The sequence below is a fragment of the Zosterops lateralis genome (genome assembly GCF_965231275.1).
Source record: "Zosterops lateralis genome assembly, chromosome: 1".
Taxonomy (NCBI): domain Eukaryota; kingdom Metazoa; phylum Chordata; class Aves; order Passeriformes; family Zosteropidae; genus Zosterops; species Zosterops lateralis.
This window is the reverse complement of record NC_139762.1, coordinates 40,890,144-40,905,842: the sequence shown is the minus strand read 5'-3', so window position 1 is coordinate 40,905,842 and position 15,699 is coordinate 40,890,144. Positions and strand designations below refer to the sequence as shown.

The 15,699-nt window shown below is 35.2% G+C and overlaps 1 protein-coding gene across 1 annotated transcript in view; it reads left to right on the top strand.

Annotated features, from left to right (window-relative positions):
- The window catches only part of NEK10 (NIMA related kinase 10), a gene marked incomplete at both ends in the record, with an annotated part of 78,365 nt that overhangs the window by 36,804 nt on the left and 25,862 nt on the right, over positions 1-15,699 (top strand). The window contains 4 exon segments of the mRNA XM_083879037.1: positions 2,269-2,393; positions 2,804-2,874; positions 7,819-7,987; positions 7,991-8,032. Of these exon segments, the coding sequence (XP_083735163.1) occupies positions 2,269-2,393; positions 2,804-2,874; positions 7,819-7,987; positions 7,991-8,032 (407 nt within the window).

Sequence of the window (15,699 nt, the reverse complement as noted above, 5' to 3'; positions counted from 1 at the left end):
CTTCTTATTAAATTATATCTCTGACTTGGAGCCTCTCATTCGTTTTGCTTTCAAACCACAACACTATTTAAAAATCTAAATTACAGAACTAATTAGGCACTAATGCATAGCATCGTGTAAGTATGGGGTTTTATAGTCTCTGTAAAACTTTCATGGTCACATTAAATAAATATTACTTCAGTAATTTAAAGTACTTCTTAAGCATGAGACAGTATTTTTTTAAGGTATTGGTCATCCTAATGTTCTCAATATCTGAGATTTCTGACTAAAGCATTTGTTCTGGAAGAAAAGATCAAACACTATTCTGCTGCAAGTCCTTTTGATTAAAAAAAGAAGGAATTAAATAAGCATTAGAACAAGAAATCTTTCGGCATGAACAAACAGAACAAATTACTTCATTAACTTTCAGCTACTGTGTGTTTGTGTCTGTGTGAAACTATGCTAAAACTATAACCCTGTCAGCACTGTATTCTTTCTATGATTTCTAAATCACAGTTTGATGTTTCTGAGTCGCCAGCTGCTGGACTGCTGTTTCCTCTGGGCATCAGGCAAGATTTTTCCCTGTTCTTCAGGAATCAAGATGCTGTAGGCAGGTCACAGTTGGCTCTGTTTCTCTCTCTGTTGGATTGAGCTGATTCTTTCTGTGGCTGCTACACAGCTTTTTTGCATAGTTACATAAATTTGGCTTGAATAATCTCAGTTTGGTATTTTAGTATAATTTAGCCATTTAAAGATAATAATTTTTAGCTTGATCTCTCTGTGGATAAAATTATCACTATAACAAAAGACTCAAATTCAGTTCAGATTTTTTTCTGATTAGGAGCACGCTTAGAACTTCACTAAGATAAGGGCTTTGTCCTATTGAGCTCACCATCTATACGATAAGTTGCAGTATTTATGTTTGCTCTAATAGACACTTTTAATACACAAAAGGAAATTTCCACAGACATCTAATGAATTACTGTTACAGGTAGTTTGATTACAGAAATACTAATATGTCCTAATACAATATCCAATACCCACTCTGTACTTACGTAACAGCAGCAGCAAGATTCAAAGAAAATTGCTTTTTAAGTTTGACCCAAGAATCTGTATCTTGCTTGATCAGTTTTATCAGGAGAGTGTGCCCTGTCAGTCTCTCTCACTTCCCTGCACTGTGACCTCTGTTCTGACTTTCTATTCTGTTAAGTTCACGTAATTTATCTCATCTTTTGTCTAGGGACTTCATCCCATATATTTGAAAAATCTGTATTTTGTACATAACAGCAGGATATCCTCTAGCATCATTAACTGAATTTACACAGTAGCCCCGAGCACTGCAGTAAGGCATTTTACCCAAGATATCAGTACTATAATTATGAAGATATAATGGTTCCAAATTTTAAGCTGAAGGTAAAAGGTAAACAAGTTGGTTTTCAAGTTGATTTTACTGATGAAAGAAGTTAAATATTTTTCTAAATCTCTGAATGAAAAAAAACCCAAACACATTCTGTGGTATGATCTTTACTTACTGCTAAGACTTGAACTCCAACAGCAGAATACACCTACTAATGTAAATTTTTATCATCCAGGTTCATGAAAAATACTGAAGAAATTAAACAAAGGAAACAAATTCTATTTTGTACTGCATCAAAATTGAAGTTGCTGCCTTCTTCCATTTTCTTTAAATGTAGCTTTACAATTTTTTTTGTCATTTGGCTGCCTACTGAGTGTCCATGTTGCATCCTTACAAGGACCATATTACAGTAGTTTTAAGAAGATGAAAATCATGAAATCAGTAAAGTTCATTTACTTACATTAATAGCAAAACTATATCCATTATCATTCTAAATACAGGAGTTGTATTCAAATCTTTCTGATATCTTAATCATAGGATGAGGTGTCATCCTTATCTGTTCTCTAGTCTGATTTTCTGAAATGTCATCATTGTAAAGTAGTTCTAAATTCTGTAGTTAATTTGTGCCCAGTAAGTTCAAAGACAATGTGAGTGAAAAGGATAAGTGAATAAAATATAAACCCCTAGTGTTGAGAGAAGAAGTGCAGCAGAAGTTGAAAATCTATTCATTGTACTTCCCCTTAAAGAATTTATCTGGTAAATGACACATGTGCATCTTTTGAATGTAATTGTGTGTGTAATTGTTTTGTAGTGAGTAACTAAATATTGGGTGGGTTTTGTTTTTTAGAAAATAAGTCTACTTCTAAGTGAATTAATAAAACACTTGAGGCTTGCACTGTTTTCTCCCTAGTCCTGAAGTTGTAAAGGGTGAGTGGTGTGGGAAGAAGGTAGAAGTGGTATGGAGTGGTATGTCTGGGCTGCAGGATGCATCCTTTATCAGATGGCCACTCTGAACCAACCATTTTACAGCACCAATATGCTCTCCTTGGCAACTAAGGTATTCATATTTCCCAGATCAACCTACCAATTATTTCTGTATGTGTTCTCATGATCCAAGAGAATTTATGTTTAAGTTTATTGACACGTAAACTGCTCTCAGCTTGAATGTGTGTGGCTTGTGAAGAAGCACAAGTGTTTATCATTGTGTGAATTGGTATCTTGCTATTCTAATTGCAAAAAATTGATTGCAAATGTTCAATATTGTAGCACTTTAATCTACAGTAAGTATGTACACTAATGTGGGTATCTGACTGGAAGAGATAGTCTGCCTCTAAGTTGCTCTGCAAGTTGGAGCCGATGATGTAATGCTCATCAGATAGTTTCAAGGGACAATACTTATCATATTGGATACTCAAAAAATAATGGAGTATTTTTCTTCAACAAAACGTAGATTTTTTTATTTTTCAGATAGTTGGGGCTGTGTATGAACCTGTGCCAGAAGGACTGTACTCTGAAAAAGTGTCATTTACCATTAAGAGGTAATTACTCATTTTATTTCAACATCCTGCTGTAAAGATGTTTTTGTTTTGTATGCTTCCAGCAGAGATAATGTGACAGTTTGCAGACTTTAGCAACTGCCAGTATTTGTCTCTGAATAGGAAATATCTTTGGATTTAAAGATAAAGAGAGCTATCTCCTTACACCAGCAATAACATATACAATATAGCTACACACATGCTACTGCAGAACTCATACCAGTATAGTCAGGGCATTCATTTACACAGTATAGACTTTATATTCAGTACTAAAATTTGCATTTAACAATATCAGTACTATACTGAATTTCCTGTGCATCATTCTTTTTCCCCATAAAAATTCAGCATTTGAGTAATTTTCAAATGCAGATTGTGGTCAAGGAAGTAACCCCATTACAATATGTTATTTGTAGATCACTGTATGATTGTGTTCATAGGGTTTTTTTTGTTTATTTGACTGATGGAAATATGGTTTTCTCTACCTTATAATTCTGTTAGCACAGCAGCAGAGGAAACAAAGTAATGGAGGAAAAGATGAGCCTGTACTTGCTGCACTCACTCATCACAAATTTCTTAGCTGTGTTTATATCTTCCTGGAGATAATGTAATATGTAAGGCAAAGTATAGAGTGAATTAGAGATTTAGTTAGCTCCCTTGATTTTTCCATTTTAGGAAAAAAAAACCACTTAGCACAAAAATGCTTGTACTTTCTCATTCAGATATTCAATTCTGTCTCTAAAAAGCTTGTTCTTATAAACTAAGGTTTTTATTGTATGTTTTATTGTACAGAAAGCTTTCTGTTACTTAAAGACTTTATCCTTCTGGATAAAGGACAACAATGGAAAATACAGGAGATAATAGAACTAACATTTATGTTTACAAAGCTCTGAAATGAATTTTAATGAAAATATTAAAATCTTTACATTACACAAGAATTTTTCTACGTATTTTACTAAAAGTGGGAAGCATAAAGTGGTTGTTTTTTGTTATTGTTATTTTGAGAGGGGTATTGTTTTTAATATTATCACTTACTATGCCTTAAATATTAAACAATATGTTTAGGTTTTTGCTTATGCTTTGTTCGATATTTAGAAATAATAAATGACATTAAAGAAAAGCAGTATTAATGAGATATTCGTTATAATATAGATGAAACATTAACAGAAAAAGTGTAGTTATTTTCAAATTACTAAAACACAACACATTTCAAAGATGAATGTTGTAAATAAAAGAAAATTCCTTGATAATTATTTGAACAAATATTGAAAGCTTCTTGTTGCAACTGTAAATTTTCATTTTGTGTTAACATTACTATTCTTTAGTATTGTGATTAAAATACAGTTTTATTGCTTTAAGCTACTAAAGAAAGATCTGGAATCATAGACATCAAATTCCTTCAGAGTTGAACATCAATCTACTTGGCATTTAGTCATAAATAATTTTTGGGTGCCTGGATATAGGACTTACTAAAAATCTCTTCTATCTCCCATTTTTCTTGCAACTTTCACCCAATTTCAGTGAATTAAAATAAAAAATTTAAAAAACCCAACCTATAGTATTTTTTAAGGGTGAAAAGTTGTGCCTCTTTAAAAGAAATACAAAATTTAAAGTAAAGAATATTTTAAATGTGATGAAAATTAGTGAAATTAATCAACATATTTCAGCAAATTTAAAGAAATATATTAAAATCAAGAAGTTCAAGCATTTTAAAACATTTTCAAAAGTGCTACTTTGTATGGCAGTTGTGTTTTAGAACTGCTTAGAAATAAGTAATTCCGTGACATTTTCTTTGAAGAAGAGTGTTGGGTTTTATGTTTGCGTTAGCAGTTCAATAGTACTGTGCAAGGAAATCACACTAAATTATCAGGTTCATTGGATTTAATGGATTTAAGACACTTTTTAGTACATGCAGAACTGTCCCTAGCAGTTTTCCTGTCCTACACTGCATACAAAATATTCTTGGGATTTAAAAATAGATCTAATAATATATTATTGCTGTTCTACCAAGGGTGCCTGAAACAAGAACCATAGACCTGTTGAAGAATTTTAGATTGGAAGGGCTCCCTGGAAGAGTCTAGTTCATCCTGCTCCATGCAGATACAATTAGATCTGGTTGCTCACTGCTCAGGATGGAGATTCCACTTCTCTGGGCCCTCTGTAGTGTTTGTCTGCCTTTGTGATTAAAAGTAATAGTAAAAATGATAACAATTTTTGTATCTGTCCAGGCTTCCCCACGGTTTAACTTATGTCTCTTGCCTCTTGCTCTAACACTGTGCACCCCTGAGAAGGATCTGGCCATGCCTTCCCATTATGCAGGTAACAATCAGATCTCAGAATAGGTGGCACAGGTCCCTCTGACAGCTGCCTTGCCCATGTATCCCATTGTTCACAAACCTTTAGAGAATGCACCCTCTCCCACGATCTAGGTCATTAATAAAGATATTAAATTAATGATCTAGGTCAATAATAAAGATATTAAATGGTACTGACCCAATATCAGTCCCTGGAGGATGTTGCAGATATCAGCTGGACTTTGTACTAATGATGGTATCTCCTTGAGCCAGCAGGTTCAGCCAATTATCTTCTTACCTTATTGTTCTTTGGATACTGAGGGATATTGTGTCAAACGAAAGTCTTGCTAAAATAAGACTACCCCCAGCATATATTGCTCTTTCCTTGTCCTCAGACAGTAATCTCATCACAGACACCAATCAGCCTAGTGAGGTATAGCAGCTGTTTGGTTAATCCATCCTCACTGTTCCCAGTCACCTTCTTGTCATTTTTGTGCTTGAAAATTACTTCCAGAGGAAATTGCTCTATTATTTTCCCAGAGGCTGAGGTGAAGCTGACTGGCCATTAGCTCCCTGAATCTTCCCTCTTGCTTTTCTTGTATATATGTGAGATATTCAGCTTTTTTCAATTTACAGGACCCTCCTTTTGATCCTTTTAGACTTGACAGATAGTGGTATTGGTTGAATCACCACCCTCAGACCCTTCTCATTTGTTCTCATGGGCTTGTCTATGTCCAGTTGGCTTAGATGCCTTTTCATTGCTATATGGAAATGCTATATGGAAGTGCTTCATGCTCATAGATTCTACAGGTAGGCTCAGGTATATGAAACACTTACAGACAAAGTTTCTCAGTGGAAATGGAAGCAAATGAAGGACCAAGTGTCCCAAACTTTTCCATGTTGTTTGTCACTAGCTTGCTTAGTGGGTCCACATTTTCCATAGTCTTTCTTTTGTTGACCTTTCCTCTGCCTTCTACATCCATTGTTAGTTTCAACTTTTCAGCTTCAGCCGAGGTTTGGCTTTCCTAGCTCTACCCTTTGGGCAATACCTGCATTCTTCCTCTGTAGTCCACCCGTTTCCTACATGCAGGATTGGGCTCTTCCAGTGTTTTGAGATGTGTCTCTGAAGATTAGCTTGCTTTCCCAAGCTTTCCCTTTACCTTCCACAACAGTCTTCTGTGAGATTCTACTAGGAAGATCCCTGTACATGCTGAATTCTGCTCTCCTGAAGTCCTGTGTTGTAACTGTACAATCTCACTTTCTCACTTCTCTCAGGATTTTGAACTCCACAGTCTGATGGTTGCTGTAAGATCAAGAGGCTGCAGTTGATCTTCACATCCCTGCCTCTTTCTTCCTTGTCTGAGAGCAACAGGTCTGGAAGAGTGCCTTTCAGCTCCATCAAGAAATTGTCATCAGCAGATTTCAGAAGTCTCCTGATTGCTGCACTCAGCCATATTCCCTCATCAGCAGATATGAGGGTTGTTAATAGGCCCTGATGAGTAAAAGTGTCTGGAATCGTGAAGCTTCCTCTATCTCTCCAACAAAGGCTTCATTGACTTTCTGGTTTTGTGTGGTTCATAGCAGGCATCTACCACAATGTCACCCATGTTGGTCTGCTGCTCTGGTCCTCAATGATAAGCTTTTGACTACACATGGCCAGGTGCTGGACTGCAGCCTTTAGCCTTTTCTCCTCAGTGATAGAATTCAGAACACCCCCTCTGTCCCCTGCCCTTCACACTTGACCCCAGTGTACTGTGATCACTTTCAGTGGGTACCCAGTTGGCCCTAATAATGTTATTTGGCCCCACATGAATCATGCAATGCCCACACAAGCAGCAAGACTTAATAGCCCAAGAGTCAGATGAGTCTCAGCAGTATCTCCACAATGTCCTGGATCCAAGCAACAGGCATCACATTCGTCAAATTGATCAAGTAGATGGATGTCTCTCTTCCCTCAGCCTCAAATGACAGTCAGCTACTGCATTTTATTTGTGATGTGAGCACTTGATGCAGACTCACCTGGCTCTGATGTGTCCTCCATTAGGCCTTGTTCTTCCTCACCTGTTCCTAGGTTGCTATACCTCCACTGCAATTATTCGTCTGTAGTCAGAGGAAAAGCCTTCCTTCTCTTGGCAGAAGTCACAAGTCTTCAACATACCTCTTCTTGGGAGCCTTTCATTCACTGCTCCTTTGACAGCAAGCTCTAGATATTCCTTTTTATTTGCATTGTTTTGAGAGTGTTGTCTCAGTGAAGATCCTGACATTCTCCTGTAAATCCTCCTTACAGGCTGCTCCTCTCCTTCACATCTGCTTTGTGCAGTGGTGTGGTCCCTTGGCCAGAGCACAATCCCCACAAGGCAGGCCCCATTTCCCCCATCCCAGGAGAAGCCCCCAGGCATTCCTTTGTGTGTCTGGGAGTGCACAACCACAGTTCCCAGCAGCAGTTCTGTTTGGGTCAATGTCAAGGATAATTGTTCCAGCTGATGCTGGAGGCTGTGCTGTGGTGTGGCAACACCAAGGCTGTCCAGCATCAAACTGTTCCAGGCAGGGTGAGGGAGCAGTGCTGGCTGCCATAACTCCATAAATGCCCGGGCAGGAATTCAATGGTGGAAAAGGTGTTTTAGAAACAAGTAAATATAGAATGTTTTTTCTGTATCTGCTTGACTCATGATGCAGGGGCACGTCCAGACATAGTGGAAGTCAGCTTACTGCTGTCTGATGTGATGATGAAATACCTGGATGTTTTATCCACCTCTCATCTCATGTTGGAGAGGAAATTGGATCAGGAGAGGAGACAAACCCAGCAGTACTCCATGGAGGCTAATTGAAATGCAGTAACCTATGACCATCAGCTTTCCATTTTATCAGAAGTAAGTACATGTATTAGGCCTTATTTTTTTGTTATTATTGTTTTCCATATCTGAGAAAATAAGGTGTTGCAAAGCAGAAAATAAATCAAAATTAAAAGACCCATCCTCCTGTCACATTTTTCTATGCAGGCTCTTTAATTTATTTTTAACAAAGTATTCATTAAATTTTTTTTCGGACATTCTTATGCAGGAAAACTGACAGTATCTTAAAACCCAGTGTCATTCTATGTTGGAAAATGGTACTGTTATGGAGGTTCTTACAGTTTTAATAATATCTGATAACATTTAATTATTATGGCACACTTGTGGGTGGTTTGTGAATAGGAGAATATACACTTGATTTGAGTGAAACAAGCTGATAGTCTTGTGTATGATTCACAAACAATGACACATAGAAAATTGAACCTACAAGAGTAAATTTTTAATTACAGATTGCAGAATACAGACCAGTGATGCTGATAAGGTATTTGCTCATGTTTTCTAACTCTCTGATACAGTTTTGCAGAAATACCTCTTACAGTTCTTTCATTTGCTCCAGGCTGTGTTTTAAGCATCCTTCATGAAGCACATCAGTAGTTTACACATCATATATGATCTCAGAGAATTTATTTTAAAAATACATGGATAATGTTTTTGTGTAGCAAAATTGACCTTGGAAAATTGTTATGATAATTGCAATATAATGTTATAATTTACACAGCTTCTCTTGTCTGTTTAGATATTGAATCTCTTGAGTTCCTTTTATCAGGGCTCTGTAGCTTGTATGAAGGACCTCTATGTAGGAAAAAGGTTTTATCTAGAACACCTTGTCCCAAACATCCTAGTCTTCACCTTCCAAAAACAAATAACTTGTATCAATAGTTAATATTTTTTTCAGGAGTTTTTTGAACTATCAGTCTGAGATCATTATTTATATTAGAAAACGCCAAACCTACCAGCAAACTGTAAGGTTTGCCTTTTAAAATGTAAGAGATATTGGGATGAAAGAAAGATACAGGGTGGGATTTGTAACTTAAAATACTATAAACAACTTTTCCCATGGTTTTTTCATTTAAATTTTCTTAACTTACAGATTTGGAAGCTTATTATATGTCATTATTTTTTTGTATCTTGATATAGCTATTTTCTTGCATAACTGTGATGAAATTCGCAAAGAAATGTGCTATAGATGTCAAGATGCTAGATTTGGGATTTTGATACAGTTATTGTGTCTTTGAGAGAAGAATGCCCTACCCAGATATTTGTGAGATATGATAGAACTGATAGTTTTGCATAGAAGTTAGAATACTTAGTTTTGTATAAATACTTGGAATATGCACCTATCTACAAAACTGCCTGTGTATTTTGGGTGATAATGGCTAGTTTTCTCAAGGAAGATACACTGCAGTTTTAGTTCCACTCCAATTGATATTCTATTATGCATATTAGAAGAACAAGAGATTCTGACAAGGATCCAGAACACTGAAGAAATGGAGGGGAATATGTCTTAGTAATGAGAGGCGGGAGACCTAATTTTGCAAATTATTGTAAATAAGAATAAATCAGGCTAGGATCTTTTTCATTTCAGGGGCAAGTTACAGGACTTAGAAACAGAAGGAGCCATGTTGTTTCTTTCTTCCTGGCATTTAGGAAAACCAGTTGAAAGAAAACCAGTTTAGGAAATAAAGTTGAAGAGTTTCTAATAAAGAGAATAATTATTCCTGAAAAGTTTGCCTTTTGGGAAAGAAAAAAAAAAAAAAAAAAAAAAAAAAAAAAAAAAAAAAAAAAAAAAAAAAAGGCAATGTTCTAACTAAAAGTGCTTGGAAGAATTTCAAGCAGCTGCTCCTGAAATAAAAGCTCTCTGAGATATAGACAGCCTAATTCGTCTTTGTCAAGGCCCCAGTGATTCTACACCCAAGTAATTTGTCATTTTTCCATGGTGTCAGGGAATTTGGTGTTTCTGCCATGTAGTTCAATGTTCTGTTGAAGCCAGCTAGCTTATACTTTGCTTTCTCTACTGAAATGTACTTATGGCCTCCTTTTTTATCCCAGTTGTGTTATATTGTGAATGTTTCTGGCATAAGGACTGTTCTCTCTGTCCTTGTATATGGAACTAAAGAACGGAGATCTTTTGGAGCTAGAGAGAATTATAAGTATTTTAAAACAGTTTGGAAGCTGGTAAATAGGCAATTGAAAGGCAGGTCAGTAGATGATGAAGTACAGATAGTTACCATATATGGTAAGTATAGCATAAAATCCATGCTTGAAAATAATCCCAGTAAAAAGAATCATCATCAGCTCCCCACACAAATTCTCATATTTCCTAGTTTTCCATAGAAACTGTTTATGTTAGAACAGAAACAGATGTAGGGTGGCAGGTGTTTGATAGAGTTTGTGTGTTCAGTTCTGAAAGGTTAAGGTTGCTGACATAACACATGGTACAGAGGACCCAAACAAGCAAGAATAAAGGCAATAATTTTCTGTCATGTTACACCTTTCATTTCAAGGTGATCAATATTATATTTTCATGTTCTGGATAGGAAGAGATGGAGAGGAAAAAGGTAGTTTGTGTAAGGTCATCAAATAGACCAGTAGCAAATTTGAGTTTTCTGTGTTCCAAGGCAAGTATATGTCAAACAGTACTTGATCTAACAAATTAATTGTCTTTCTAATATTTTCCTTTAAAGAGATGAGTGTATAGCCAAACAATAATTTGATTGCTTTCTGAAGTATATAGATTTGAAAAATGTTTTTTTTTCTGTTTTGAATACAATGAAAATAAGTCACTTTTATTGTTTTAGAAACATGTGTTTCATTAGATGGGGATCATCCATTATTGTTTTATATACTATATATATCCTAAAAGGTTTTCAACTTTTTTCTCATTGTCACATTTTTTTAATGTAAAACATACATATATAAAAACAATAAATCAAACATTCTATAAAACAATATAGAATGATGAATATTCAGTTCAGTCCTGTCTTCTGAATGTGGTAGAGGCAAGTGTAAGTTTTATAACTGTAGTCCATCAGCTAAAAATATATGACAAATATGAGACAAATATATACAAAACATGAGCCATTTTAACCTTCTACTACTCTGAGAATATATTAAAAATGGGCAGACATGGTAGACTACCTGGATGTTCAAAACAACTTCCTTCTCTTAGTTTCTGTAATTCTGATCTGTGCATAAGGCACATATATTCTGTCACATTCTTTCTCTATGCCCCTCTGTGTTCTTTGGGAATTCAAGCTTATTTTCATTTTTGCATCAACAATGTTACTAGAATATGCATTTCATTTTTAAATTCGTGTATGAAAAACCATGTATTCAGATCAAGTTCCAAGTTACTCAGAGTAGTGGGGGACAATGAGGCTTAGATAATGGGAAAAGTAGATTCTGCTTTCTCTTCTGAGTGTAGCCTGACCTATGGAGTGTCTCCCCATTCCATGTTATTTGGGGCTAATAGGGAGTCAGAAGTCATTAACAGTGCTCGGTCTGAGCTGGCGCATTTAGGTCACCCTTAGCTGAGTGCTTTGTCCTTGTGTCCAAATCCATGAGAATGCTCTGCATTTTTCTGTTTCCACACTTGAACTGGTCTTTCCTCAGCCCAGCAGGCTGGAGAGCATGGCATATAAATGCCAGCAAGTCATCTTCCATCTAGATAGGATTTTTAGCTGGAGGTCAACACTGGCCCTCCCAGGCCAGATCTGTAGGTATCACAATGTTTTGCTACTGGACTAGGTTAATGCTGCTAGAAAACATACTCTGATTATTCTTCTTGCAGGCAGCTTGGCTACAGCCTATGCTAGGAAGCTTGCCTATCTCTCCTGCAGAGGCTGTTCAACTATTTGTTGACTGAAAATAGTAAACCAAGCAGTGTAGCTGTTTTCAAACTATATTTAAATTACTAAATTCAAACTGAAGAACCTGACCAAACCTGAAATAGCTGATGCAGTTCCCTGAACTTTATATGTGATATAAACCGTTATACTCCACCTCTGAGTGGATGACAATGAGTTGATTGTATTTTGTGTTTTCTGAGAATCACAGCTATATGAAGGACCAAGAAACACAACATAATTTAATGGGTTTTTCACCCAGTCATTTCCCCTCATGTCCAAATTCAGTTCTGCTCTGCTGGCAATTGTTGTGCTAATAATCATGTTAGTTTCTAAGCATCACCACATGCATTACAAAGCAGTACTTAATTAGCAATTTGCTTTGAATTAATCAAGGTTTTTTGTTAACTCAGAAAAAGACATAAAGATTGAATTAATGTTCATTTGAATTTCCTATTCCTTTGTGTTTAGAAATAGATTTTGTGCCATTCAGTGCATAAAAGATTTTCTTTCTTTAAAAAAAAGTGTGTGCAGCAATTGTTTTAGTGTTGGTTAAAGCAATGACTATGCTTGGGTTTGAAACACTAAGCATGCAACAGGTTATTAATATTTCAGAAATATAGTCCAGTAATTATGTTAGGCTAGAATATTAAAATATTTTTATTGACATTATCACTAAAATTTCTTAAATTTTTATATAAAAATGTGGATGGTTGTGACTGTGCACTGCTGCATACATCTCCCTTTGGAAATGAGTAAGGACTCAGGAATGTCATGAAGATTTAGCATTCCAGAAATTGTTTTCTTATTCTTCTGCCTTTCACTCCATTATGACACCATTCTGTTTTGCTATTTATGTAGCTGGTCTTAGAATTTATGTCTAAATTTAAAAAATTTTGGTGTAATAAAAAGAAAGGAACCTTTTTACATTTATACAATTTTAGTTTGTAGAATAAAGTGACAATGTAAAAAGTGTTTTGAAGGTATAATTTTTTTAAGAGTTGCTGAATGTTTAGTTTGTTAATGCATCAAAGCTTTTTAATAGAATTGCAAAATGCAAGGGAGGAAGAGTTGTCAAAGATTATCTTGTCCATTTCCAAGCTTTAGAGTTAGCTATCAGTCCTGACAGGTATTTGACCAGTCAGTCTTAAAAATGTCATGGTATAGAAACAGTTTGGAAACAGCAGAAATAAAAAACTGTCTTTACAGTCAGCAATCATATGTCTGACTGAGACTTTTTTTTTTTTTTCATATGAAGGTAATATCTGCAGATAGTCTGATGCTTGCAGAAAATTTTGTTCTTTGCTTGAAGGGATTTATACTTCATGTGTGACTGGTTTCCAGGAGATATTAGATTGACATATGCCTGTGCACGTATAGGATGTATATGACGCTTGAAATTTTCAGACCCAATCTTAAATGTCATATAAGAGCTCTGATACCACTGAGTCCAGAATATCCCCAAAAGCTGTTTGCTGAGTGCATTCAAATCTGTTACATAGTATATGAACACATATTTCTCTCTGCAGGATCCCAGATAGATGCAATAGTTAAACACTTAATTACTGAAAATTTCCTCCCCACAGTGGAAATGCGTAAAAGTTATGAGGTTTTTCTTATGTTGTATCCCCTTAAATATTTTTTTTATTTAATTTGAGCTGAATAATAAAAAATGTGGAGACAGAGAAGGAAAGAAATGAGAATAATCAGAGGTCTACAAAACATGATTTAAAAGTAAGATTGACATGATTTTAAGTGTAGTGTTCAAAACTGCTAATTACTAATTACTCCAGCTGAGAATTTTCTTGGTACCAAGTAGAAAGAATACACAAATCTTCAGAATTATTCTCTTTGTTTATATATTGGGATCAGTATGATGTCTACCTTTTCATAACAGCATGGTATGGTAGCATCACATTCTGTATCTGATCCAGCAAAATCCCCATATTTTTGCAGCAGAGCTTCTGTCACCAGTCCTTCTCTAGTCTGTAAATTTGTATGGTTGTGTCTCTTTGCTCACAGAACTTTGCATTTTCCCTATTTAAACTTCATCTGTTCTTTTAGTTTGTCCAGTTTCTCAAAACTTTCTTTGACACCAGCTGTCATTTTCATTGACACAACTCTGTGTATGATGTATGTGCTGCAATATATGATATATGATGTGAATGTATCACAGTCCCGGCACTTTTAATAGGCATTCTATCTATCCATTATGCACATTATAATTGTAATTCAGTGACAAATTTGAGTGGTTTTGGAACGTAGTCAGAAAGGAGCCTGATAAATTGTGCTCACTACCCATTTTCAGTTTAAGAAACACTCAAAGCAGTTACCAAATTGAGTATCATTTTTATCGTCAATTATTCAGCCAACTGATCATGATTTTGTCTAGCTCACACTTCCCTAGATTTCTTGTAAGATGTCATGAAAAACATTGTCAAAAGCCTTGCTAAAACTCACATATGTAACATCTACTTCTTGTTCCTAATGCGCAGGAGCTATTACCCTCTTACTGAAAAATATATATTGGTTTAGCCTGGTTTTTTTGCCTGCCAATTTCATGTTAGTTATTACTTTTTTTATTGGCACTTTTCCAGTGGAAATAGGTTGTCATTTTTTTTTTTTAATAGAAATTCAATTGACTAGCATAATGCTGTAATTGTAAATGTCTCTAATAAAGAAGATTAATTAAACGCTGTTTGCAAATGCCACTAGAGAGCTCTATATTTCATGAAGACAGAAAAGCTAATTCTTCTGAACAGCAATATGACAAAACAGAGATAAATAAAAGATCAAGATCTTTATTTTATTTCAACCTACTTTTTTGTTCTTCTAAAGACTTTTAGATTCGTGTTGGATGCCAAAGCCAACAATTTAGGTTTCATTTTCCAAAAAAGTATATCTCAGTTTTACAGTATTGATAGTTACCAATGAAGAGATAGACAGTGAAAATATGCAGGATGTGAACGAAGACAGAAGTTTTCATCATAGCTGGGACACGAATTTCCAGACATGCTTTAGCTTGGTAATAAAGGTAGATGAATGCTGGAAAAAAAAAGTTAATTGGTTCATAATTTGAAGATTTTTTGTAGAGGGGACTTTTCCCCTTAGCTTTCCTTTTGAATTGTGCTTTTTATACAAGGAGGCAGAATTTGTTTCAACAATCAATCAGATGAATGGAGAAACTGAGGCACTGGTTTATAAGGAAAATGTGAAAATAAACTGTATCAACTGATGGAGCCTCCAGACAGATTTGTAAAATACTGAACTCTAGAACCAAACGTGGGTATGAGCACAGTTCAAATGATTAACTATCAACATAAATATTTTTAAAATGTTTGGGATATTTCGGATATTCCAGTTTCATAGATTTATTCAAAAGATAAATATCTGTCTTTCTCCTTATCTGAAAGAAGTCTCTTTGAGACTTAAAGGCATATGAAAATGATTGCTTCAAACAATAAATAGTATAAATGTAAAAAAAATTCTCTCTTTTTATCACATCAAGATTTTTAAAATTTAGACATAAATTCTAAGACCTGCTACATAAATAGCAGAACAGAATGGTGTCACAATGGAGTGAAAGGCAGAAGAATAAGAAAACAATTTCTGGAATGCTAAATCTTCATGACATTCCTGAGTCCTCACTCATTTCCAAAGGGAGATGTATGCAGCAGTGCACAGTCACAACCATCCACATTTTTATATAAAAATTTAACAGATTTTAGTGACAATGTCAATAAAAATATTTTGATATTCTAGCCTAACATAATTACTGGACTATATTTCTGAAATATTAATAACCTGTTGCATGCTTAATGTTTCAAACCCAAGCATAGT